At 38.5% G+C, this 26675-nt stretch overlaps 3 protein-coding genes across 5 annotated transcripts; 2 read left to right on the top strand and 1 right to left on the bottom strand.

Annotated features, from left to right (window-relative positions):
- The first annotated feature begins 107 nt into the window (after nucleotides 1-107).
- On the top strand, nucleotides 108-10625 carry LOC114146082 (tripartite motif-containing protein 65-like). Its single transcript, XM_028019847.1, has one exon. It carries the CDS (start codon nucleotides 8261-8263, stop codon nucleotides 9779-9781), a length of 1521 nt encoding a protein of 506 aa, XP_027875648.1. The 5' UTR covers nucleotides 108-8260; the 3' UTR covers nucleotides 9782-10625.
- A 1544-nt stretch (nucleotides 10626-12169) lies between these two features.
- Nucleotides 12170-16463, bottom strand: dusp12 (dual specificity phosphatase 12). The gene is made up of 8 exons (XM_028019850.1): nucleotides 16287-16463; nucleotides 15273-15537; nucleotides 15001-15114; nucleotides 14581-14699; nucleotides 14376-14475; nucleotides 14132-14223; nucleotides 13839-13918; nucleotides 12170-12639 (listed from the first exon to the last, which is right to left on the bottom strand). Exons 2-8 carry the CDS (start codon nucleotides 15533-15535, stop codon nucleotides 12496-12498), a joined length of 912 nt encoding a protein of 303 aa, XP_027875651.1. The 5' UTR covers nucleotides 15536-15537; nucleotides 16287-16463; the 3' UTR covers nucleotides 12170-12495.
- Nucleotides 16464-19924: 3461 nt separating this feature from the next.
- prg4a (proteoglycan 4a) lies at nucleotides 19925-26662 on the top strand. Of its 3 annotated transcripts, none has more exons than XM_028019846.1 (15): nucleotides 19925-20000; nucleotides 20081-20184; nucleotides 20384-20500; nucleotides 21361-21474; nucleotides 22068-22127; nucleotides 22487-22549; nucleotides 22808-22915; nucleotides 23034-23258; nucleotides 23384-23479; nucleotides 23553-23639; nucleotides 23712-23851; nucleotides 24684-24843; nucleotides 25008-25106; nucleotides 25197-25328; nucleotides 26292-26662. In XM_028019846.1, exons 2-15 carry the CDS (start codon nucleotides 20109-20111, stop codon nucleotides 26486-26488), a joined length of 1674 nt encoding a protein of 557 aa, XP_027875647.1. In that variant the 5' UTR covers nucleotides 19925-20000; nucleotides 20081-20108; the 3' UTR covers nucleotides 26489-26662. The 3 variants fall into 3 exon arrangements, with proteins under 3 accessions (XP_027875647.1, XP_027875645.1, XP_027875646.1); XM_028019844.1 differs by having other exon boundaries at nucleotides 25194-25328; XM_028019845.1 differs by having other exon boundaries at nucleotides 19982-20000; nucleotides 20085-20184; nucleotides 25194-25328.
- The last annotated feature ends 13 nt before the right edge of the window (nucleotides 26663-26675 follow it).

The raw sequence follows: 26675 nt of genomic DNA, 5'->3' as shown, positions 1-26675 counted from the left end.
TCTTTTCCAGCCTTTTTCTGTTTCTTTTTCTTTGTTCGTCATCTGCATGCATGTCCAGCCTGTTGTGGACATTATTTTTAGGAGCTGATTTAGTTTTCCTGGAAGCAGCAGAGCCACTGGAAGAATCCCAGAGTGGAAAATAAGCCCAGATGCTGGTGTACGTCCGACTGGGAGTGCTCGGGGCACAGACCAGGCCATTTATGTGTTAGAAAGCCTCATGTAAATTCAAACAGGGTGACGGGTAGCCATTTGTAATTCAAACAGGCCTTGCACGCCCCTCCAGCCTGGCTCGGTTCAACTTGGCTAACTTCCTCTTTTAATGTGAAATGGACTGAAAAGGATGTGAGTGATTGACCAGAAGAAAATGTTTGAAGGAGCAGGAGTTTATATCTGCTTCATGGATAACATCATTGTCCTTTTGCAGCTTCAGACATGTGGAGTCAAAATAATTCACTAAACTAGAGGTTTACCTTCCAGCACAAAAGGAACTGTAAGCATATAGGGCTACATTGGAATAGTTTCGATCAAAATGTTAAAATGGCCTAATCAAAGTCACCTAAAACCATTATCTGTAATTTGAAAACAAATATTCACAGATGCTCTCTTTCTGGACGTCCAAAGCTGAGAGAAATACCCCAAAAGAGTTCCAGCTGTAATTTTGGTGGCAGATGCAGAAGCTTACTTGGACTAGTCCCCCTAGTCCAAGTAAGGACTAGAGGGACACAAATACAAGGGACACTTTTTAGATCTTTATTTGAAAAAAAACCCCTTTAAAATCATAAATCATTTTCCTACAACTTGACATTTATGTTTCGTTTAGACATTTAGTTTATCCCAACAAAATCCCAACAAAAACATTTTGTAGTTCCAATGTGGCAAAATGTGGAAAAGAAATTGCGAAAACTTTATGTATCTGACTGAGGGGAAATAATTCTTCAAAATGGCTGACTAGCGTACATGTACGTGTTAAGTACAAACACGTGAATTCCTGCAGAAATGTTCCACTGAAGCCCTTTTAATCCTCAGGAGTTGACATCAAGAGTTACGTAAGCTTCATGTTTCAGTGGTGGTCTGCGAGCGAGTGCGGTAAATGACCACCAAGCAGGATGCAGGAGAAAGACGCTCATTCAGACTCTTAGAGCCGAGCACAATGGGGGCATGTGTGTGTTCTGTAAAACTGCCTGTCCCTCAACTATTAGCTCTCCACCTCATGAGAGCAGCAGGACCACACATGCACATCTGGACACTCTATAAGAAACTTAAGGTATACTATCAAAGAAACAGAACATCTGCATCACAGCACACACACACATGCATATGACAAAGAAAGGAGTGGTGTTTAAATGTGTATCCCTTTGTGCCGCTGAGCTAAATTTGGAAAATAAAAACAGTTGGAGGCAAAAAAGGAACGATATGATGGGGGATCAAGATATGCTGGTCATAAATGCACTCAGTCACCCAGAGGTCATTTATATTTAACTGTGCAAAATGACAAAGAGCAGCTGAGGTGGTTAGAGTAAGAAATTGTGGAGGGAAAGGAAAAGAATGAAAATATATCACGGCAGGGGAAAATAAGGCTGAGTGGGAAGCTAGAAGTCAGAGGTCACAGGAAATGTGTGGGAATGAACTAGACTAGACCTGAAACTCTCAACTCAAAGTGAAGTCAGTGCGACTTTAGGGCAGACAGCAAAGACATCATACAAACATAAAACATGTTTTATTACTTTTAGATGAAAAGCTATTTGGGGGTTTGTCTTTGAAAAAGATTTCAGTCACTGATGGAGTAAAGTTATATAAAAAAAGCTTTTGACTATGTAAAGTACCATTGGGTTCTTTGACTGAGAAAAAAACAAGTATATGAGGTCTGATGGATATGTAGGACTCACTGGGAAACTATTGATTTGTTAATGTTTTTTTATTTAGAGAAAAAAAAGACTTGGAGCAGATTCTCCAGATTCTGGTACAGATTTGTTCCACAGATGCAGCTCAACATTAGAAACAGGTGTGTGTCAGTGCCAGTGGGGTTTAGAAAGTTAAATCATCTTCCTCCATATGTGTGCTTTCAGTCTTTACCAAAACAACTACACACAATACAAAAGATTTCCACCTTTTATCTGAACAGCATAATCCTGCTCAGAACTGACTCTTTGCCATTATCCTGAAATCATTTAATTTACATTTTTACTTATCTCAGGGATTTGATGGAGCTGGATTCTTAATAGTTCTATCTGTTCGATAAATAAGATTAATGAGACTTTTTCAGCTGCACTTACATAAATTCGTACTGAGACATTTTGTTTTACTAGTTTGACCTCTGAAGTTGCACTAGATTTTATTTAAGGAATACCTGAGTAAGGGATGTTAATACAAATGCATGCCACACTTTTCAAATTCATATGTGCGTTAATCAGCTACAAAGAAATCTAGTAACTAGTCAAAATGCGTTCAGGGGAGTTTGAATAATTTAACGACCCTGCGTTTTTGTGTGTGGAAGGCATAATTTAATGAAAATTTTCCCAAAAGTGATGATGCTTACAAACTTTTACATTGGTTAGTATTTTTCTGAGGCCTAAAGGCATAAATGATGCCATTTTATGTGCATTTGTGGAGTAATATAGCAAATAATTGCCTGGGATACAATGTGGGAAAGCCCTGGTCTAACTTAATCATTGTAATTGTTTTCAGCATTTTTATAAATTTAAGGATGAAAGCTTTGTGTTGTAATGTTTTAGTTTCCATGGAGACCCTATACTGCTTGAGAGGAAATACTAGAAAGCAGCAAAGCGGATGAACAGAGTGAGCACAGAGGGCAGGAATGAAAAAAATAATTGAGGAGAGGGGAAACAGGACATGTGAGATGAATGAGAGGAGAAGGAGACAGGGGAGAGAGCTAATGTGCAAACCAGACATCAGGCTGCAACATCTGTTTTTTCACTTTGAGCACCTCAGACAGAGACGAATACGGCCAAGGCACTGATAGAAATAATGCTGCTGGCTTCTGCTGTGGAGACGGAGACGATGCAGAAATATCGAGCATATAAAAGCGAGGAATCAGATGAAAGCTTGGAATATTTGGACTGCAATGTGTATTAATTCACACTTCAATCACACTCAGAGGAAAATATATTTATTATGAAGTCTGTCTGTTGCCTAGAAAATGCAAAAGAAACAAAAAGAATGTGATGTGGAAAGCTAAGAAAGAGTTCTCACACTAAACTGCATGAACTGCACTTCTTTTAAATACTTTTGTTTAAGACAGCCAAAAACTCTTAATGCCAGAGACCACAAATTCTGATAACCACTTTTCCTCTTTGGCCCAACAAGTACAGCAGATTTCTTTTTGAGTGTAATTCCCATCTAAAGTTCCCACGAGCCAAGACACATGGAGACCACAGAGTACCAAGGTAAGGGGATTAAACCTGACTCACATGATCCATTATGTGACTCTTTCACTGTTAACACACCAGACCTGGAACTCCTTAATGGATCAGGTTTCAAAACGTGGATCACTGTATTGCATTGCTGACATTTGACAAATTTAAGCTACTTCATTGCCCAAAAAGGATGATCAAACCAGGTTAGTTTATGCAAAATGATGCACAAATGCCTAATGAATAGAAATGTATGTGTGATGTATTTTAGCAGCTATTTAAAATACATTTTAAGTTACAAGATGATGCAAATATGGGGAAACTTGAATAAGATTTATCTGAGCAGCACAATTAAATAAATGAAAGGCTGTGTAGTCGACCTTAGCAGAAGCTTAATACATTATGCAGAGGTCCGACTACAAACACCGAGCTTAAGTTAAAGTACCATGTAAGAAACAAAGATAAAAACCTTCATAAACAGAGGAGACGGGCGATTTTAAAGGCAGTTAAAGAGACAAGAAATGTAAACTCTTAAGAGCCTTCTGCAGAAAACAGTCTAAATAAAAATAGTCTTTCACTGTTTTTAAAAGATTCAGCCAAAAATATAGACAAGATAAAAGCATTCCAGACTCTCAGTGCCAGAGGGTTCTGTGGATTTAAGAGAGCAAGCACGAAACCTTTTTATTCTTCAGTGAACAGATTCTAATCGGATGATGGCATAAAAACATGTTTCATGACATTCAAATGGTTTAAATGTCATGATGTATGACATTTAAACAATTTGACAGAATAGTAAATGGATTAAATTTAAATAGGACATTTGCAGTCAAACTGACCGCTCAAAACGCTTTACTCTACAGACACATTCACTCACACTTATACAGCAAAAGGTGGGCAGCTTAGCATTAAGTGCCTTTCCCAGCAGCACAAGCTGCAGTCGCACCCTACAGCCTTGATGACTACTCTACCACTGAGCCAAAGTCAATATCTCTATTAAAGGGTGTGTAAATACTGGTTTACCTTGCTAGTACTGTGTTGCCCTTTAACATTCTGAATTGTCTTAACTCCTCATGTCTTCATTTCACAGATTGAACAAAGTGTTAGAAATATTACTCAAAGATTTTGGTTCATATTGACTCATATTGAGTTCTAGGTTCAAGTCTACACACTTGAACCTTAGGTTGTGCCATTCAAATGATACGTAACTGGGACTTCGGGCTGAAAAGTGAGCAAAGACAATATTCTCCACACCATCACATCACCACCGCCACCCTGAACCTCTGAGGTAAAGCAGGATGGATTCAGGTTTTCATCTTGTTTACGCCAAATTTTGTGAATTTAGTATAAACACATTTCCAGATAAGATCAGGAAAACTTTTTCCAACCTCTCATGTTAACAAGGATTCTTAATAAAAATCAATAAAATTATGAATTGTCTATCAAAAATATTTATAGATTTTTTTTAATTCCCTGGTGCTGATCTCCAGTGCTAACCAGGTATTGTGGACAGATTACCAGTCCATCACAGAGTAGATAATCGTGCACACACACAAACAGTTTAGAGACCGGCAGACCGAACATGAATATTTTCAATAATGGGAGAAAGCCAAAGTACACAAACTCCCCAACTTGGATTCAAACCTTGCAGTTTCTTGCTGTGCAAACATGGAGGTACATCACAAAAATGTAGAAGAATTTACATTTTCTTTTACAAATTTTCAGAAAATGTTTCAGAAATCACAAACTGTTAAAACAACTTCAACCACAACATAAACCTTTGGTATGTTTTGCTATTTATTCGTGTCCCAGTCTAAGGTGGTGCTGATGCCAAAAACATTTACAGTGCGTAAAAGACATATTTGTAAATATGTCTTTTCTCACTATTTACAACACATTAGAAGGTATTTTATAGATTTTTGTGTCAAACTCAATGAAGAAAAGTGTTTTAGATTCGAACGTATATAACAAATACACTGCAAATGTATGGTAAATACTTATTCTTAAACATTTCAGAGCAGAGATTTGCTAAGCACAAGCGCTCCAATACATTAATGTGGGTCTAGTTGTTTGCCTGCAACAGTAAATAAAACATGTTGGAGAAGCTTTTATTGATTTCCTTGTTATCACACTCATTCTTAAAGTGCTGTTAACTTGATTATTCTTGTCCTCCTAAAAAGCTGCGGCTAACAGTCAAACCACAAAGAGATGATGGATTCAAGTATTTCAACAACATTTGTGAAAGGAAAAAAAATCTGCATTTTCTCTTTCCAAGTACACATCTGGTGTCTGAATCACCGATTTTATTATCACAATAAGTCAAATGTCAGGTTTATTTGCTGACAAAATGCTGCAGACATTCAGTACCATACAACCGGGAGCTCTGGCGAGGATCTTCAACACTTCTGAGCTTTCAGGATCTGCTTAGATAAACAGATCTAGTTCAGCTAATAAAACACGAGGACGTCATGAACTTTCTTTAATTCAATTACATGCACTTGTAATTCACTAGCCCAGCACTTTAGCTTCGTCTGTTATAGAAGATAAGAGGAATGATGTCATTGGACTGCTATGAATAAACTTGCTCTTGTTCAAACAACCATAATGTTTGCTTCACAATTCAGTAATAAGGTTTTCTACTTTACTTTCATATATTATTATTCTGAATTGTTATGCTAGCACTGTTTTTGGAAAATATGTACATAAGTCCACTGCTTTGTTCAGAAGCAACCACACGGAGCAGCTGCAAATGGATGAATTGTATCAGGAGGTTTTCCTACCAAAAGAAATGATTTTGCATCATTCTGATATCCACCCTCAGTTCTTACACTTTTTTCAGTCAGATCTGCATCCCAGTCTATTTTGGTTCTTAGAAACCTGGGTCATCAAGCTTCTCCTACCCCTTCTGACAGAACCTGGCAAGTGGACTACATTCTAAGTTACGTAATAAGTTATATCCTCGTTTAAAAGTGTTTGTCAAATACATTTAAGATGTCATGACTGTGTTGAGATGAAGTTGGACCCAAATGCAGATGAGGCAGTGGTGTCGAGTAGATGTGATTATTTAATAATTTTAAAAAAGATGACTAAAAAAGTAAACTTATAAAACCACTGGGAACACAGGAAGTCAGAGCAAACAGGAGCCAAGTTCAAAGATATTGCTGACTGGGTTTCAGGTGTGATAACAAATAATCAGAACTAAGAACTCAGAAAAACCCAAAACAACCCAGAACCTTTACCTGAACGTAACATGTTGGTCAGGGCAGGCATCACTTTCTGGAAGCTTCTTCTTGTTAACGGGATCATTCTGGATTTTGAGGGAGCTTCTGTTAAAAAGTCCTAGGCATAAATCCAGATTCTCATGGGCAAAGGGTAACAGCGACTCCATGAGGGGCTAAGAGCCAAGTGGACTTCTGCTGTCTTAAAACATTTAATATGTTTGAAGCTGGTGTATATAAAACATGTATTTTACCATTTCCACTAGGTGGAGCCACAGTACACACTGAAACAGTTTAAAAATGCTCTGAAAAAAAAAACCTTGTAATAAAGCAAGGTTTTTCAACAATATTATGCTTCTTTGTTTCAGGTTTTTAAATGTTTTATTAAACGAATTGGATAAAACATCAAGTAAGGCAGAGTACTTTTCTCTCTCTACCTACATAATCAAGAACCGTCAATCTAGGATGTAGCTGAAACACCAGGAGTAATTTTTATTTAACTATGAACCTTTGTGCTAATAAATTGCAGCAATTGAAAGTAAAACTGTATTATTTGTCTTTAATATGTTCCAGTTGTGATCTTTGGATATTTAGTTTGTTTTGATTTATCACTATTGACTTCCCATAGTCAGTTCATTTCTTTAAGAATCCGTGTGCTTTTAGTGCTACACTGTAGTATTTTGTATCTCTTTCCACAGATAGTAAAGTTACTACCTGTGGTATTTTAGGAGTTGTGTGTATTCTTAGGTTTGTTAATGTGTTATCCCACAATTAATTTACTTTAAATTTATTGTCCTTAAAAAACGAACAACTTACTTTGATGTTATCTTTTATTTTCTTTGTTATTGAAAGCTCAACTGTGATTGCTTTAAATTACTTTACTTTCAACAGGATTTCTAGTCTCTTTTTATTGGAGAACAGAACAACACGGTTGTAAAACAGTGAGGAACTGGTTTAACGACAAAGTAACATTTCAGAGTCAAACCACCTAAAAAAATCTCAACATTTAAAAACAGATGTTTTGAAGTTTTTTCTGTCCTTTAACACAAATGTTTCAACAGATAGGGAAACATTATATTATGTCTAGATCATTTGAAGTGCAGTTATGAAATGTTTTTCAATTCTTCTATAAAAAAAAATATTTTGGATAGACTTCAAATCCTTAGTTTTTGACTTACTCTTGTCACCACACCAGTGTGTTCAAACACTGAAGAGCTGCTTAACTTGTGGGTGTTTACAACATTTCCTGCATCTTGGTTCAGTGATGTTCTTTAACAAATCTCTCTGATCTTCACAGAGCGGCTGGATTTCTAATCTAAAATCACACCAATGGAGTGTGTTGACAAATGTATTTGTTTCCACACTTTTCAAAGAAACCATTTCACTTCGGAATGATAAATTACCTTGTGTTGGTCTTACACATAAAACCTAAATGAAATAAAAGTTTGGGGCTATAATGTGACAAAAATAGAAAAATAAATGTTCAAGAGGCACAAACATTTACACCTTTGTACAGCACTTCATACTGACAGAGCTCTCGCCGCTCCTCCGTCTGGAATGAGGATTATCTTGATCAAACCTTCAGCCCCTTCAGGATTCCTTGTTTTAATTCTTCTTCTAGTTCTGTCGGCTCACAGAGAGCTTTAAACGCCTTCGTGTTTTACTCTGGCTGACATGGCTCATCAGGGAAATCCTGAGCTAAAGGAGAAATTTTGCTGCATGATTTGCCTGGACCTACTGGGGGATCCGGTGATACTTCCTTGTGGGCACAACTACTGCAAGAATTGCATAGAGCGCTGGTGGAATGAAAAGGAGCCGAGTGACACGTACAGCTGTCCTGTATGCAGACGGAGCGATAGATCCAGGCCTAATCTGGCAAGGAACACTCTGCTAGCAGAAGCGATAGAACTGCTTGGAAAGAGTCAAGCTGCACCTGAGTTTTGTTCCTCTTCTAGTCGTGAAGATTTCTGCTCCAATCACAAGGACGAGCAGATGAAGTTATTCTGCCGCACTCATCAGACGTGCATCTGCGGCCTCTGCTCAGTGGAGGAGCATAAAGGTGATGACATAGTTTCAGCTGACTCGGAGAGGACTGAGAAGCAGAGAGAGATTCACTCAAACCTCCAGGAGATTCAGGAGAAAATTAAAGACAGAGAAGACGACATCAAGAAGCTTCAGCAGAAGATGGGGGCTATTGATGCCTCTGCTGAGGAGGCAGTGAGGAAGAGCAGCGAGATTTTTGCTGAGCTGATCGACCTGTTGAAGGAAAGAAGCTTGGTTGTGAAGCAGCAGATCAGGAAGCAGCAGAAAGCCGCAGAGAGTCAGATCAAACAGTACAAAGCCAGACTAGAGACGGAGATCTCTGAGCTCAGAGGGAGAGAAGAGGAGCTCCAGCAGCTGTCCCACACAGACTGTCACATCCACTTCCTCCACAGCTTCTCGCTGCTGGGAAAACCCGACAAAGCCACAGATACGCTCAAATTTAAAGAATCTGCTCCGTGTTTCTTTAGGGATCTGACAGCAGCGGTAGCAGAAGCTGGAGGCAAACTGAAGCGCTTTGTTCATGAGGAAACCATGAAGACGTCAGTGATGGAGATGGAGCTGAATGTGGTGATGTCACCAGCTGAGCCCAAGAGCAGAGCGGACTTCCTGCAGCGTTCCCATTCGGTCATCCTGAACCCGAACATGGCCCACAGAAAGCTGCTTCTGTCTCTGGGAAACAAGAGAGTCACACGCACCAACAAATTCATTAGTCCTCTTCATCCTGACAGATTCACGGAATGGACTCAGGCCCTGAGCACAGAGAGCTTTACTGGCTGCTGTTACTGGGAGGTGAAGTGGACTGGGAGAGTTACCATTGCTGTGGCGTACAGCAGGATGAGCAGAACAGGAAGGCAGAGTGAGTTTGGGAGCAACAAGGAGTCCTGGGCTTTGGAGTGCTACAGAGACTGTTTTGTATTCGGACATGACGGAGTAAAAACGTGTGTGTCCGGTCCCCAGTCCTCCACGGTGGGCGTGTACCTGGACCACACAGCAGGGAGCCTGTCCTTTTTCAGCGTCTCCGACAGCATGGAGCTCCTCCACAGAGTCCAAACCACGTTCACTCAGCCTCCGGGCTTTGGGTCGGTGTTTGTGATGGATCTGCTGCTGAGTTCTGCTAACAGTTTTTACGAGGCATCTTGTCAGGCTGGATGAAAACAGAAACACCCCATGCTCTGCTGTTTCCCATAGAAGAAGATTGGGGCTGAAAGTTTTCAGGAAATGGGCTCTTGTCTTCCAGGGGAGCAGGTGGATTCTTTGCTAAGCGGGGGGAAAAAAACATGTTTATTTTAAAAAGGAAACAGACGAGGCAGAAATGTCAGTGTTTTATTCATGGACTTAAAGCCAAACTTGAGATAAAGAACTAACTATGCTTGAAATAGATGTAAAATATGTCTTCATCTTCTATATAAAAAAGTTACTTTGTATGCAAGTCTTCTGAAGATGCTTGAAATTTGCAACTCCAGCAGAGCAGTAAAAAATGTCTCAGCACTTATTTCAGAAAACATCTGACTTTTAACTTGGTTATAAATTTAAAAAAAATAAAGAAAATGAAATGTGGATTGAAACAAAACCTCTACTTCTCATTTTGACAACCAAAAATTTTTGATGGACTTTTTTGGGATAACATATAGTGCATCGTTTTACTTTTCTACTAAAAACATTTAAATTATGCAAGTGTACTTAGCCCATTTTATTGTGTTGTCCCAAAATAAAGTTTTAGTGCGACAATTACCTTCCAAAAATCTCCTAATTGATAAACAGAGTCCTCTGCTGTGCTGTGGCTAAGCTAACGTTAGCATAGATCTCTTCTATTAAGGCCTCAGAGGTTTGTTGGAAAACATTAGAAAACAAACAGCATCTTCAAAAAGCAACTAAGTGGAAGAAGGAGCTCTGGTCGGATGAGATGAACGTTTTGGCAAACAAGCAAAATGCTTTGTGTTTTATAGTTAAACTCTCAGATAACGATGATCCTTCAGTTTTGAAAAGAAGTGGCAAAGCTGCAAAAATTTTACTTTTAACACTTTACATCACATTGCTGCTGTAAAGAGATAAATTTTCCATCAATAAGTCAAAGCTTTATTCACACAACTGAAGAAATATCTACACTGTGCTCCAAATGATTATGCAAGTGATATTTTCTGAGATTTTCTTAAATGGTCAATGCAAATGATGGTCATTAAAATTTTCAAGTCATGAACTATTACAGTATAAATCAAATTTTACTGAACAAAGTTCCGCAATAATTTTTTCAAAAAAAAAAAACTCAAAACGCACTGCTCCAAATTATTATGCACAGCAGATTTTCTAAACGTTTTATGGATTATAAAGAACTGCAAACTGTCATTCTATGAATGTGCAGCATTAAATGGTCACATGCACTAAAATCAAAAGCTATTTCAATCAAAAACCTCTTAACAGACCGAGTTACATGTTAACATCGGACCTTCTTTCATATCACCTGCACAATTCTTGCATCCACTGAACTTGTGAGTTTGTGGAAAGTTTCTGCTTCAATTTCTTTGCAGGATGTTAGAATACCTTCCCAGAGCTGCTGGTTTGATATGAACTGCATTCAGAGCTTCTGCTTGAGGAAACTCCAAAGGTTCTCAATAGGGTTGAGGTCAGAGGTCAGAGGAGGATGGTGACCACACCAGGAGTTTCTCCCCTTTTATGCCCATAGCAGCCAATGACACAGTGGTATTCCTTACAGCATTCATTGTCATGCATGAAGATGATTTTGCTACTGAAGTTACGGCTCTTCTTTTTGAACCATGAAAGAAAGTGATCAGTCAGAAAGTCCATCTACTTTGCTGAGGTCATTTTCACACCTTCAGGGACTCTGAAGGGGCCGACCAATGATTCTCTCCCCACGATTTTGGCCCAAAAAATGACTCCACCACCTCCTTGCTGACGTCACAGCTGTGTTGGGATGTGGTGGCCATCCACCACCAATACACTACTGCGTCCATCTGGACCATTCAGGGTTGCACAATGAACAAGTCTGTTTGAAAATTAATCTTCATGTACGGCTGGGCCCACTGCGACCGTTTCTGCTTGTGAGCTCTGGTTAGGGGTCCAATAGTAGGTTCATGCACCTCAAGCCTCTGGAGGATCCTTCACCTTGAGGTTCCAGAGGCTCCAGCAGCTTCAAATAACTGTTTGCTGCTTTGTAAGGACATTTTAACAGCTGCTCTCTTAATCCGATGAATTTGTCTAACAGAAACCTTCCTCATTCTGCCTTTATCTGTTCAAACCCATCTTTGTTCTGAATCAGCCACAAATCTCTTCACAGTACGATAACGCTTCAGTTTTCTTTAAATATCAAATGTTTTCATACCTTGTCACATGGCACTACACTATCTGATGATTTTCGTCAGCAGAGATCCTTTCTCTTTCCCATAGTGCTTGAAGCCTGTGGCCTGCTTAATAAAGTGGAGCATCCTTCTTTAGTAGATTTCCTTTAATTGAGGCCACCAGACAAACTAATCAACCCAGCTCTCTGAAATTAATTATAGTGATTCAAAGAGCCCTGACACACAATACCATCAATAAATTTAATAGCACAACAAAAAAAAATTAATCTTTATGACACTTAATCCAATTTGCATAATAATTTGGAACACGGCATACATGTGTTTACTGAATGCCACTATATTTTTCTTTATTTAAATACAATATTTGCAGGTGTATTACATTTACAGTCACATGTATGCTCAGCATAGATGTTACTCGTTGAAAATAGTTCTTATAAATCTTTACATTTTCTTGGATTTTTTATTTTTACCATTACAGAAATGTAAAGCACAAATGTGAGCCATATCAAGATTGGCTCCCGAGTGAGGCGTGTGTGTGTGCGTGTGTGTGTGTTATTTCTGAATGTGAAGCAGCCGGATCTCGTCTACCCTGTTGCGATGCAGCTGAAAGGCGGGCATGACCCAGCGGCCACACGAACACTGATCTCCGCACCAACTGAACGAGCCCAGCTTGGAGCGACACTTTGGACAGAGCAGCTGCACAAACACAGAAACGGTGTGGTTTTTTTATGTGAAGTCCAAGGAATATTATCCAGTCAAAGTTTATTTACACATTTACAACTACCTCAGCTGACCAAAGTGCTTCACAATGATTACATCATAAAGAGATAAATAAAATAAGAAATAAAATGACGTTTGATGAAAAGCAAAATGCAATAGTAAAGTTGGCCGTAAAATGCTAATACAAAGGAAAACCCAGACATACTTAATTTCAGCTGCAGCAATTTCCGCAAAACTCAAATCAATTAAATTCTTTCTTTCTTTTTCTTCCCTTTTTTGAAGGGAAATAGATGAGTTTTCAGTCTGGACTTAAAGTGACCAACTGACAGAGAGAGGAAGACTGTTCAGTCTGGGTGCTGCACAGAGGAAGCTCTGTCACCTCTAGTCTTCAACCTGGCTTTAGCCAATTTTTTCTCAGGGCTCTGGGTGGAGCGTAGGGCTGCAAGAGCTCACTTATCCTCCAGACAACTCAGTAGTTGTCTGGAGGATATTTCAGAAAATATGTCCCTGTGGTTCAAAACCGTTGCAATAACCTTATTTATATGATGCATAATGTTTGGTTACAATAGCGAGGAGAAAGTTCCTCAAAGTTCCCAGATACTCCAATTGACGTAAAAAAGTTAAATAATAATTACAAAGTGCTTGATTCATATTTAAATTACATTAATGACCAGAATATTTCTTTATATATGAAATTATTTTAAACATTTTTCTAATCTTTAGATATATATATTTTTATCCATGTTGTCTGTGATGTTGCCTCTGTTGTGTTGTTCTTTGTGAAAGGAATCAGTAAATATTATGTGTTTTTGCTCAGTAAAAAGAAGAAATTGTCAGGAGTTTTTTACCCACTGAATAAACAGTATAGTAATCTTTGTGAGATTTCTGTGCTGCTGCAACAAAAGATAATTCTTTTTGCACATATTTATTGCATATTTTTACAAGCATCACTAAGTTCAGAGTGGAAAACAATGCAACTTATGGTCAAATGAAAAAATTTATGTTCTGGTAAGAAAAATGTTTATGCTATTAACTTAGTATACATGTGATAACTCAAAATAATTCAATATTTTTGGACAATTTTCCTCTAAACACTTTCTTACCGATGAGAAGTAGACATGTTTCTGTGGTCAGAGTCCCTTTTTTTCCCTGTTATGGCTCTAAGGATGTCTTACCTGTCCATTCATCACTCCAAGTAACGCCGGTTCCATCCACTGAACCGGCTCGATGAAGTACGAGGTACACTGGACTTCTCCTGAAAAAACACCACAATTCACATTAGAGATTAAGAGAGAAAATCCAAGATCAACATGTCCACCCAATAATGTCCTGAAACGTGGATAAAAAGCATTTTTTCCCCCAAGTGCTACAACTAATACGGAAACCCACTTTGACCAGGAACAAAGACACATCCAGCTTGGTGGCAACGATGTGTTTGCTGCATTGTGAAGTGAGAACTGACTCTTACCTGTGAGGTTACTGGGCTTCTTGTGACTGAAGGCTGATGCTCCCTCTCCTACAGAATGACTGAGAATACTGGAGCCGCGAAACAGAGTCCGTCTGAAGAGAGACAGTGGACGGCAACGCAGAAATAAACATGAAACATCGTACACGCAGGCGCATTTGTGATGCAGCTTTAGCAGAAGCAGTTTCACTAAGAAAGCATACTGAACTATGTGTAAGTTGAAGGAAAGCGAGTGAAGTCAACTTACCTGCATTTTCTGCATCTGTAAGACAATTCAGAGGAGCTGGAGTGGGCGGGGTCACATGCAAAAATCTCCCTGGGCAACTCTGTAGTGCCCTGCTGTAACTCTGCTCAAACGAACAGACCAGGGAGAAGGAACAATCAGAGAAAAAAGAACAAACGCAAAAATGACGAGCTGCGTCAAATGCAAGGAGTTTCTCATCTGAGTCTACCTGGGTATTTCTCTGTGACCTTCTGCAGTCTGTACTGTTTGTAGGAAGGACTGGATGGGTCCACTTCGCAGTGCATGGCTTCATAGAGATGCAGCTGCTCCTCAAAGCCACTGTTCACCCTGAAAACATACATCTGGAAACTAACAACTGGAAGCAGAAATTTTGTATCGTTGGGTGAAAACTAACTTTGCCGTTTTACTCTCATTGTAACAACAAGGAGAGGCACGCCTCTGAGTCCCTATCTGTAACTGTAATCTGGACATTTCTGGAGTTTTATACAAGAAAAGTTGCTCACATTGGTTTAATCGAGACAACAAACATTAGTTTGTTCATTCATGTGAAATTAGACATGAATTTCATAAGTATTAACCTGACCAAATAAAGTTGTATCTCTACGATGGGCACAGAGCAGGCACTCACTGGACATCCTGTTTGAGACTTTTCAGTTTGCTGTAGGCCTCAGTGAAGCCCAGCTGATGTTTCTTCATCAGATACGCCGTTACGATGGCGGCACTGCGACTCCGACCCGCCTGGCTGGAACGTGTGTAAAAACAGTGAATAAAAATAAGAGCAACAGAGAAACAGGTACTCGCTGATGTGAGAGCAGGGAGTGTTTGATTCGATTTAAAGAAAATAAGAATCTAATGACAATTCTCAGGAGAAAAGGTGTAGTAATTCACCTTTGACCTCACCAGTGAACGAGTGCCGCCCCACCCGCTTTAACCGCCTCCTCAATGAAGACAAAACAGGCATCCATGTGACTGAGGAGGTCAGATGCGGCTTCATCTAGAACGTCGATCCACTTCCTGGAGAGCTTCCCTTCAGCAGGGAGCAGCGGCCCGGGATCCACAGAGTCCACAGACAGGACGTGAGTAACAGACGCAGCGTCCAACGCCTGCCTGTCGTTCAGGTCGCCCGCAGTGCCGATGTACACACCGGCGTCCACCAGCAGCATGGCTGAGAGAGAGGAAAACAAAAAGGTTGTTGGATAATGTTATTTTTTTAGTTGAATGCTTCTTCAAAGATTTATTCTGCTTTTGGCCTCATTCAATCTTGGATCTGATCTGTTGTCTTGTTTGAGCACCTTTACAATACTGTGGAACTTTAGAATAATTTGCATTAAATAATGAAACCCATATCATTTTCAGCTACTGAAGTATTTTAATTTGTTCTAAAAACCTTTCAAGGCATCTTCAGTGCAGAGAAAATGAACTTGTACATTCAATATTCAGTAAAGGAGCTCGTTTTCACCTTCAAACCGGCATTAAACAAGTTTGCTATTTCGTGTGAAAAACAAAATTAATTATTAAGTGACTTTGAACCTGAGCGAAGAATTTCTTTCTAAGGTGTAAAATATAACAGAAATCCTAAATAATGTTCATGTTTTAATGCCCTCTACAAAATCCTGAACTACAGATTTGTTTAAAATGCATAAACATAATTTATGAGATTAATCACTTTATGATTGATCCATAATTATAATCTAAGCGAACTCTTTCACAGCAGTGTGGGTATTTAAGTAAACACATTAAAATGTAAAGCTAAAAGATTATGCTAAAATTATTTTTTTGTGCCGATAAACATCTAAAATAGTGAAGTTGTTTTCTCATTTGTTTCAAAATCGTTACGACGGACTATTCGGATGAAAACTGTCATCTTAAATTAATCACAGTAAACAAGCATGCTGTGTTAGTCTGCAGACCCACCTGTTTAAATAAATTATTTCTTTTCCCCACAAAATCTGCAGCTTTCAATCTGGTCTGATGAGCCTTGAGCATAAATGTGTCGATTACAGTGGAAGCGAATATAATAAACAAAAGCCGAGGCAAATTCAGAAGCAAACGAAGGACAGCAGCATGATACGGTGGTGTTTGGTTCGTCGCTTAAAGAGTACGGCCAGAAACATAAGAACGTACTCTTGTGTTCCGGTCTTATGTGGTTTCTTTTATTTTGGAAAACCCTCTGTTCAGAATAAATAAATAAATAAATAAATAAATAAATAAATAAATAAATAAATAAATAAAGGGGACAGCAGTATGTATTTATAATTATATTATTGTGTTTTGATAAAAATATTTTTCATCGGTCTCAAGTCTTTAATCTTTCTGACTGATAAAAGTCTGTTAGTCTGAAAGGGTAAATTTTCTTTTTTTACAGAGACACAGTTGAATGAAAAGAATAAAACATGTTTTATGAAAGCAGATTTATTCTCGTAATACTAAAACCTCAGTTGTTATCTGAATGATTACATTTCAAGTAGTTACTAAAGAATCAATAACTGAACTATTAGCAATCACACTAATCTGACAATTAATTAACTAGCAAGACATAACAGACAAACATGCAATCTAGATACCTTAAAGAAATTCTGACAAGATTTGAAAATTAACGTTCAGGTTTCTTTAGTTAATAAAAGACCAAACGGCCCGTCCCTGGCGAAAGGTAAACTCATGAACAAACTCAAAAATAAATGCATCACTTGGATTTCTAAATACCTCACTCTACTTTAGGAAAGGTTTAGAAAATACATGCTCCAACTAGAGATACATCCACGTTTGTATAATTTGTCTATTGTGAAGTTGTAGCCGTTCCATCGTTTAAAAGGATCAACACATTTATTTTTTCTTTGTTTGCATGTGTCATCTGATTTATACATTTTACACAAAATATTTCTGGTCGATTTATCTGGTTAATAATTCCTAAATCAAACTAATAAAAAAAAATCTTAATATGATATTTTTTTTCTCACTGAATAAATGTTGTTTTAATAAAAGTTTGATTTTTGATGTTTTCAGCGACACGCTGATGCAATAAAATGTTTGTCACAAAAAAAGATGTTTTGAAAAATGTAAAGTAGCAAAATAATGCATAAAGCTACATAAATATAGTTAGAAGCTCATTTTCACAGCCAATAAAAAGAAAAGCAAAATCTACGTTTAAATAAAAAAATTTAAAAGATCTATTAAAACACACCAGGAAGAAATTTTTTATTGTGTTAGGTAATTCCTCTTCTCTTCAATTGGGCAAGAATAATACATTAGAAATAAAGTTATAAAATAGGAAATTTTCAATAAAAACGGTCGCAGTGTGCTCATTTTATGAAGTCATTAGTAAACAAAAGAAAGGTCATTCTTTCTGCACTGGAAAAATAAAACTTCACCATGAAAGTGACCTCAACTATAAAACCAAAGAGCAGAAACAGGGAGGAAGATACCAAGAACATTAGGTAATGTAAGAGTTACTACCTCTGAAACAGAATGAAGTAAGTTTATGGTTATTCTGTTGACTCTTATTATAGCAGCTACAGACAGAATGAGGCACATTATGTCTGCAGTGAACAGTCTGACTTTGTAGTTCATTTTAAAACAATTAAATGTGCTTCTTCTTGTCGTGTCGCTCACTTTAAACACACGATGTCTGTCTGGTGTCCTGTCTCTTGACACTTACAACATGTGCGGTGCTCTGAACCGCCCGCCAGCCTTCGACCCACAGTCTGTAAATGGTCATAGTGTGGGGTGTTAATAACGTTTTATGAGCTTCTTTAATCTGACCGCCTGACCAATACAGTACAACCCTGCTGGGACTACACCCATCCCTGAGCGCTCATTAAGACATAATTAACTGCGAGAAAGGACGTATATGAAGACAAACACACAGAAAACACAGTGGAGTTCAGCAGGTGAATAGGAAATAAGTGGGTGTGTTTATGAGTGTTTGTTCTGTTGACTCACACTGTTTGCGCTATTGCTCTACCAGATGCACAGTTGCACAATTTTAAGCCATTTGATATAAAAAGTTTAGAAATTTGACCAGATTAAATTCTCTGTGTGCAACTGTTGCCAACAGCTACAGTGTTTATTTCTCATAAAAGTTCACATTTGTACTGTATGCTAATTAAACTATTCCGGGGACCAGTTAGTAACTATGCGTGATCTCTCATGGTATAGGCAGGAAGCATGAAAACGTTGTTTATTCTTTAACAGAAATGGTCGGAAATCATGCCTATAAAATGTAGTCATATTTCATAAATTAGTATATGTGTTGCTATGAGGCTCAGATTAAAAGTCAAAAGCTTTTCTTCAAGCTCATGTTTCTGTATTTGTTTTTTGTAAAAACCTAACAATAAATGCATCTCTATTGCTGTTGCAATATCTCACAAATACCATCAGACAATCTGTGTTGAATTAATTTTATTTTAATTACTTCTGATACTTTTCATAATAATTGTGTGCTGTTTTGTGCTTTTTAGACCAATATTAGATTATTTTTTTAGATTATTATGCAAAGAGACTCCTATTATTGCAACCCATTAGAACGAACTTAGAATCCAGACAAAATTCTTCCAGAACAGGAACATTTAGCTTTTATTATTACTTAGAAACTGTGGAGTACTCATTACTTTTACAAATTTAGAGCACACTTTGAAAGACCAGAGAATACTTATACTTATCTAGTATCCCAGACGTCCAGAGGATACTTTCTTACTTACTTACACTTATTTAGCAACACAGAACAGGGATTAGAACTTGGAACCCAGAAAAACTACTTTAGCAATTTTAGACTCCTTTTCTCCCAACCCAGAAAAGGAATTAGACCAGAGGATACTTACTTATACTTATCTGGTAACCCTGAATAGGAGTATCTAGTTTATTTACTTTGGATCAACAATATTAGCTTTTTCTTCTTTTGCTCTTTCTTTTGGTTTATTTTGTTTGTATTTCCTTTTAATTCATGTAAAGCACTTTCTACTGCCTTGTTGCTGAAAATGTGTTATATAAATAAATTTAATAAAATAATCAATTTCTCATTTCTGGCTCCGTCAAAAAAGCCAACCTCTCCGAGACGATGTTTAAGACCTGAAAACTGAGATGAACAATCGAAAGTCCACCACAAACATGTTCGAAAACAAATTATTTCAGTTTTGGCTCTGGTTCCTCGTCATTTAAACTGGTTGGTTAATGGAAATTTTAACCCAAGGGCAACAGTTGGGAGTGGGATCATAGGTAACTGGAGACCTCAAATGAAAAAGATGAAGGGACTTCATTGTTTTTATTTGTGAGGCAAAATGACAAGGAGATTTACAAGTACTTCAAAGGTATTAGATGGCATTTAAAACATGTCCCTAAACTTTTGTTATATGAATACCAATGAAAGGAATTAGAGTACTTTGAAATAACTTACTTTCTGCTCACAGTCAACTAATCAAGCGCAGGAAGCATTACCGGCAGCGTAGGACGTTTAAAAACACCTAGACAGTTTTTAATTAGTCTGAGGGTGTAGTGTTAGTGTGTTGGTGATGGTAATTAAAAGTGTCCTGTGTCAGTGGCTTTCCAGATCTGGTGCGTCATCCTGTTCCTCATATAAAAGTCCGACAGTCTGGCCCAGTGGCAGAAGGAGGAGAGAAGTGATACATAAAGGAGGTAATTTACGGTTACCTCTTTTCTGCTATCACTTTCTTCCTCCTATCGTTATAATTTATGTGTCCTTATCGTTGTCCCAGTCAGATTTTGTTCTAATTAAGACATAATATGGAGAAGATGATGACCAAACTGAAGCTTCTGCTGCTTTGCCTTTCTGCGACCTATGCTGCTGCCGCTGCACAAGGTAAGTCTGACACTTTCACAGGACTGAACTTGGACTTTCTGATGTTTAAAAAAAAAAAGACCTAAAGAGTGTAATGAATTTTAGATCTAATATTCATCTGTGCGTCATGTTTCCCAATATTATTCACTTATAATTTATCTTGTTATAATATTTCAGGACTTTCCAAGCTGTGAATTATGTTTAACTCTGTTGTTTTCAGGCAGCTGCGTCGGCCGTTGTGGGGAGGTTTTCACAAGAGGTCAGCAGTGTACCTGTGACTTCAGCTGCCTGCAGCACAAAGAGTGTTGCCCTGATTTTCTGGCTACCTGCACCTCCAGTAAGATACTGACTGCATCCAGAGCCTTTTGTTTTTTTTGCACACATCAAAGTAAAATTTATAGTCTAAATGTATGGACTTTTTTTCAGTATATTGTATCATGAATATGAATGTCGCATCTGGATCTCACCACATTTGATTTTGGGTTCAATTCCTTTCTGACTTCATGTCCAGCAACGCATCTTAAGATGGAAGTTATACGTAAATGCACATCACAAGGAGTTCTTAAATCTTTATTGACCTCCTTTTTGGTTGAAAACATAACTAATTTGATAGATATTTTATGTGAAAAGGCTATTATTTTAACTAAAGATAGCTAAGCTTCTTTTATGCTTTGTTTTAGTTTCCTTCAGTCTTCTTCCAGTTAATTCATTTTAACTTTCTATTGCCAGTTTCTCTTGATTTCTTGTCCACTCATCTAAAAATCTCCCCAACCTCTTTGGGATTTAAGATTCCTAAATTAATATTTCCTCCTTATTTTGTGTTTATGTATTTCTAGATATTGACTGAAGGTTTTCACTACTATTTTAAACAGCTGTTTCTATTTCAAACTATTTAGACTCTTTATAAGTTAGTTGCACTAATTGACCTTTTCATTAATTTTGTGGATTTTTCATATTAATGTTTAAATCTTTCACAATACTCTTCCTTTAAAAGGATTGGCTTTGTTTTAGTGAAAACTTGTCACCTTCAAGTGATCATTTTAGAGGCCTTTTACACATCAATATCTGTTTCTTGATCAGAATAACATTTTTCTATGAGAACTGAACATTTGATCTCATAACATGTTAGTTAAATAACCATTCAACCCAGCTGACTCAGACGGATGGAAGCTGATCCGTGTTTCTGGGTCTTCTCAGCTCCGTCGTGTCGGGGCCGCTGCGGTGAGTCGTTCAGCAGAGGTCGGATGTGCGAGTGCGACCCTCTGTGCGTCCAATACAACACCTGCTGCCAGGACTTCCAGCTGCACTGCGGTAGGAACCTCCTCGTATTCCTTTGGGGCAAAACTCTTCATAAACCTCAAACTTTTTATCTTTTTTTTAACATAAAATTTACTATAGTACATAATAGGGAGGTATGAGGAAAAAGACACACTTTTGATTTTTTTTTTTTTTACATATAAAGTGTAAATGCAGCTGTTCTGAAGAATTCACATATAAATTAGAAAACATTCGTGGCACAACAAAGACAAAGCAGACAGTTTGGAGGAAGGTTGCATTGGTAAGACATGGCCATCTACCCCTATGAGCAGGCCAGAAAATAAAAACATTATTCAGAGAAGGAGCGAAGAGGCCTGCAGTAACTCTGGTGAAGCTGCAGGGATCTACAACTCAGGCGGAAGAAACTGCAGACAGAACAATTTTTAGTTGTGCACACAACAAATCTGCTCTTCATAGAAAAGTGGCAAGTAGAAAGTTCAATCCCAACAAAAATCATAGAGGTTTGTGGCTGGATGGGCCAAAATGTGAAGAGGTATAGATACTTTTGCTAGGAATTGTAAACTCATGCTGCTGAATTATTGATGAATCAGCAAAACTTTGCTAATATGCTGCTTTTGTTTCCACAGATGCTGATGTGAACATTCCACATCATGGCGGCCCCCAACCTCTGAGGACCACAGTCTCCAGTTAGTTGAAATATTTATGTTGGCGATAGTTTTACTAAAAAAAAATTTTTAAAAATACTTTTCTATCAGTTATTAGTTTGCAGGTTTTCCACAGAAAAAAAGATTTGGGATTAAAATTCTTAATTATTATCCCCCAATACTTTGCAAAGTCTCACATTGAGAATATATAGGACTTTACTGAAGTCAGACGGTGTTCAGAGAAACAAAAGCATCAATTCAGAAACCTGACCAAAACACATTTTTGTAAAAATGTAGACCTTGAATAAAGAATAAGTATAGTTGTTCTTTCTGAACATGTTATATCTACCAAATAACTGTTGTGTTCACCTACTTGTGCTTTGTTTTCTCATCTTTACCAGGAAACAGGAACCCAGGCAGGAGTCGGCATAGTTCCAACAGTGAGAGTGAGGAATGGTACACAGGTAGATCGATGTGATAAAGTCAAAAAATGGCTTTATTGTTTGTCAATGAAATGTAATTATAAACTTGAAATTAAAAACAATTATGCTGTGCTTATCCTATCACTTGGAGTTAATCTGTTTTATAGTCAACACAAATAGTCTAAAAGGGAAAGGAGAATTCACTGTGGATATCTGCAAACATTTTGAGAGTTAGCCACGTCAGTCAGAACACGTTTCTATGGTGACCAACGCTGTGTTGTTGCTTGTTAACCTCTAAAGGCAGAGGTGAGCGTTGTCCTCAGTACCCTGGAGGTCAGTGTTCAGGAAGATTTGGCCCCATAAACCCTCTGCCAACTGGCTCACTGGGCTCCAATCCTGCCATTCCAGGTAAACATCTATAAGCCTAGCTCTCTTCAATATTTAGAATTAAATCCCATCTCTAGTTTTATTTGTTGAATCTTGGATCAGAGCTGAAAGATATTTTCATTTCTTCTCCGTCTTGCAGGTGAAAGTAACACCCCGGTACGCCCGCTGCCCGGGCAAGTGTCTACCTCTCTGGGTGGGGCTCATCAGCTCTCAGCAGTTCACCTGCCCCGGCCCAGCAACGGTGCTCCGGTTCTGGATGGCAGAGTTCCTGTTAGCTCCTCCACCCATGGAGCTGCAGATGGGAAACTAAACGCCCAGCTGGTGATCACCCCAGGCAGCCTCAATCCATCTGGGCCCAGTCAAGGTAAGCTCACAACCTCCAAAACTGATAGATTTTTCTCTCACATTTACTTCTTCATGGTTTAATAGTCAATGTAATTAGCTTTTTGTTGTTTAAAAATAAGGACTCTGCTCTTTTATTCCCATCAGGAGGTCTGGCTCAACCCAGACCCAGCACCCTGCTGGATGTGGCCCAGGCTTTGGGTCTCTCTGTTGGACAAAGAGTCCCTGAAGGACCTGGGACAGGTACGGTTAGTGATCTTATCAAGGTGTCCCTTTTAATGGGATCTTGCTAATTTACCTGCATGTGTTTGTGTAGGAATGATGTCGAATGCCGACCTGTGCAGTGAATCCCCCATCAACGGACTGACCGCTCTCAGCAATGGCACCGTACTGATATTTAAAGGTCAGCTGTCTGATCATCAACAGGTGATTTCAGTAATTGTGGATAAAAGTGTGTAAAGTGTGTGTGTTGCAGGTGAGTTGTTTTGGGCTGTTGACTCCGCCAGAGGCTCCATTGGTCCTCCGCAAAACATCAGAGAGACTCTGGGGGTCTCATCGCCCATCGATACGGTCTTCACACGAATGGACTGCAATGGAAACACCTACATTATCAAGGTATTAAACTCAAAACGAGGCAATCACATCTAACATCCTATCAGACCTGGACCTTGTTGGATCTCCTATGAATATTTGATTCATTAAATTAAAAATAAGAGTCTCAAGAAGAACTATGAATCAGAAAAGAGTCCAATCTGGATTATAAATTCATATTCAGGCAGGAGGAATAGTACAAAACATGACTTGTGTATTTTTTGCCTTAGACAAATCCTGTAAAATATCAGTATTATCAAAGGTTAACATCAGAGCAGTTTAGCACTGTTGAAAGCCAAGTAGCAAAACAATTTGGCTTTAAAGATCTCATACGACCTCAGCCTTTTTTCTATTATGCTGAATATTACACATTTTATTTCACATTAAGGGTTAAGACCATAGTTATGATCTTTGCCTTATGCCATGAAAAAATGTGTTAGATTTTGTGAACCCAACGAGACGCTTCCAATCCTTGGTCTCATCAAATTAACTAATAATCAATAAAATTTCGGTTCTTTTATGTGATGGAACATGGCCTTGAATTATCTCAACATGTATCTTTAAAATAAATTATTATTTTACCAATTAAATCATTGCAGTTTTATCTCCATATGGCCAAATTAAGATACTGCAGATATTTAATGCTTAATTTCAAAAGATTCTCGACAAATGTAGAGTCATCTATTTCTTCATATTTTAATAATTTCCCAATAGGTAGTTTTATCACTACATTCTGCCACAAACAAAGACATTTTTGACATGTGACCCAAATTTAAAATAAGTTTGACGGACCTGATTTAAGCCGCTTACTTCATGATGATGGGAGTTTTTCATCAGCTCTTTGTCCGTTGCCTAGGGAGACCAGTACTGGCGTCTGGATGAGAACCTGATGGTGGAGCCTGGCTACCCGAAACCTTTGACCTCTGAGTTTCCAGGTCTGACGGGACCCATCAGCGCTGCTCTGGTGGTGCCGGCCACCAGGAACAGACTGGAGACCATCTTCTTCTTCAAGCCGGGTGAGCAGGAAGTAGACACAGTAATACGAACACTAACAGGATCCAACAGATTTAAATCTACGCATCATCGTGTTCAGATGACGATACGACAGATGGACTGGTTTCAGACAGCGACTGCTTGGGTTTGTTAAAACTAATAAATGTGGTTTCTGTCTGGCCTCTAGGAGACATAATGCAGAGGTTCACCGTCCTCCCAGGCAGCTCTGCGTCCTGCAGGGACCAGCCAAGAAGCTCCATGCTGAAAAACTTTGCCCAACAGGCCGGTTAGTAAAACAAATATTTTGATGCGATCAAGTAAGGAGGTTGCATCTGTTTTGCTTTAATCCACTTTCATGCTGTTTTCATTTTAGCAGCAGACGTTCTTCTGAGCGGGGAGATCAACATCAAAGTTTCTCTGACGGGCTTCCCGTCCCCCGTCACCTCCGCTCTGTCCATGCCCGCTCCCCAGAGCACCAACCCGTACCAACACTTCGTCTTCTCTGGACGTAAGTACCAGTCTGATCTGGATGTAGACCACAACGTGAAACACAGTCCTCGACAGTCTTCACACCTCCTTGACTTCCTTTTACAATTTGTATTTCAAAAAGTTTCACGTAATGGACCAACACAAATTAGTGCACAACATGAGTGGAATGACAATTTTAAGTGGTTTTCAAAACTGTTTTATACATAAGAGGATGAAAAGTGTGGCATATATTTCTTTAAGCATTCCAGGTAGAAATTACTTTTACTGCAATGACACCAAGTCTTTACCAGCTTTTCATATCTGGAGTCTGGAAAGTTCGCCCATTCAAAGCTCTAGAAATTAACTTAGATGGGATGGAGAGCATCTGCAAAAATCAATTTACAGGGTTGCCGCAGATTATGATTTAGGTTAGGACTTTGACTGGGCCATTCTAACATGAACAAGCTTGTTTCTAAGCCACTCCATTGAAGTACTGGCTCTAAGATCTGGGTCTTGAACTCTGTCAACAGATTCTCCCCCTTAGTTGTGGATCTCTGCAGCTCCTCCAGAGCAACCAGGGGAGTATTTGCTACTATAAAGTAATAAATCACAATAAAAACCCTGATTTTTTGTTTTGTGCTAGTAAAACAGAGAAATTGACTGGATTGGAATAGTTTCAAGACACCGACTATTAAAAGCAGTGATGTGCCATAGTCACTGGCATATCAAAGCAAAAAATCCTTTGTTTGCTATAAGCATTCAGAGAGATCAGTACTTAAAAACAAATAACGGAGATTTAAAAAAAGTGAATATTGAAGGTTTATAAACAAAAATAGTGTAATGTGATTTGACAATATATTGTGAATTTTTCACCTTTAATTTTAATGTGTTACATGCCTATTCCATTACCTTTTTTTTGTTTTTTGCAGAACTATCATCTAATGACACATTTTTAATCATCACGGAGCCTCGTGTAATCCTGAACTCTTTGTTGTCTACACAGCTCTCTATTTCAGAGTCCAGATTACAAGAGACCTGCCCGTTCTGGTCAAACCCGACCCCCCGGCCTCCCTCACTCCTCTGCCCAACCCAATCCTGAGCCCTCTCGTCGTGGCGACCAATCCTGCCAACCCGGCAGGTCAGAACCAGAACCCCCACCACCCGACTAACTCTATCAGATTCTGGTTGCGTTGTCCATAGGCGCCTCCAGCAGAGAACACTGGTTTTCTGCATCAAGATATATCAACAGGATGTACTTAAAGAAATGCTTTTTGCAGTAATTCACTGCTTTTCAACACTTTAGATGATGTAAAAGTTATCAAATTTGAACCATCTGATTTTCCGTCTTCCTATACAACATCTAAGGACTTAGAAGAAAGTCATCACA

The sequence above is a fragment of the Xiphophorus couchianus genome, chromosome 6, assembly GCF_001444195.1.
Source record: "Xiphophorus couchianus chromosome 6, X_couchianus-1.0, whole genome shotgun sequence".
NCBI lineage: Eukaryota > Metazoa > Chordata > Actinopteri > Cyprinodontiformes > Poeciliidae > Xiphophorus > Xiphophorus couchianus.
The sequence above is the reverse complement of the archived record's forward strand: the minus strand, read 5'-3'. Positions and strand labels throughout refer to the sequence as shown.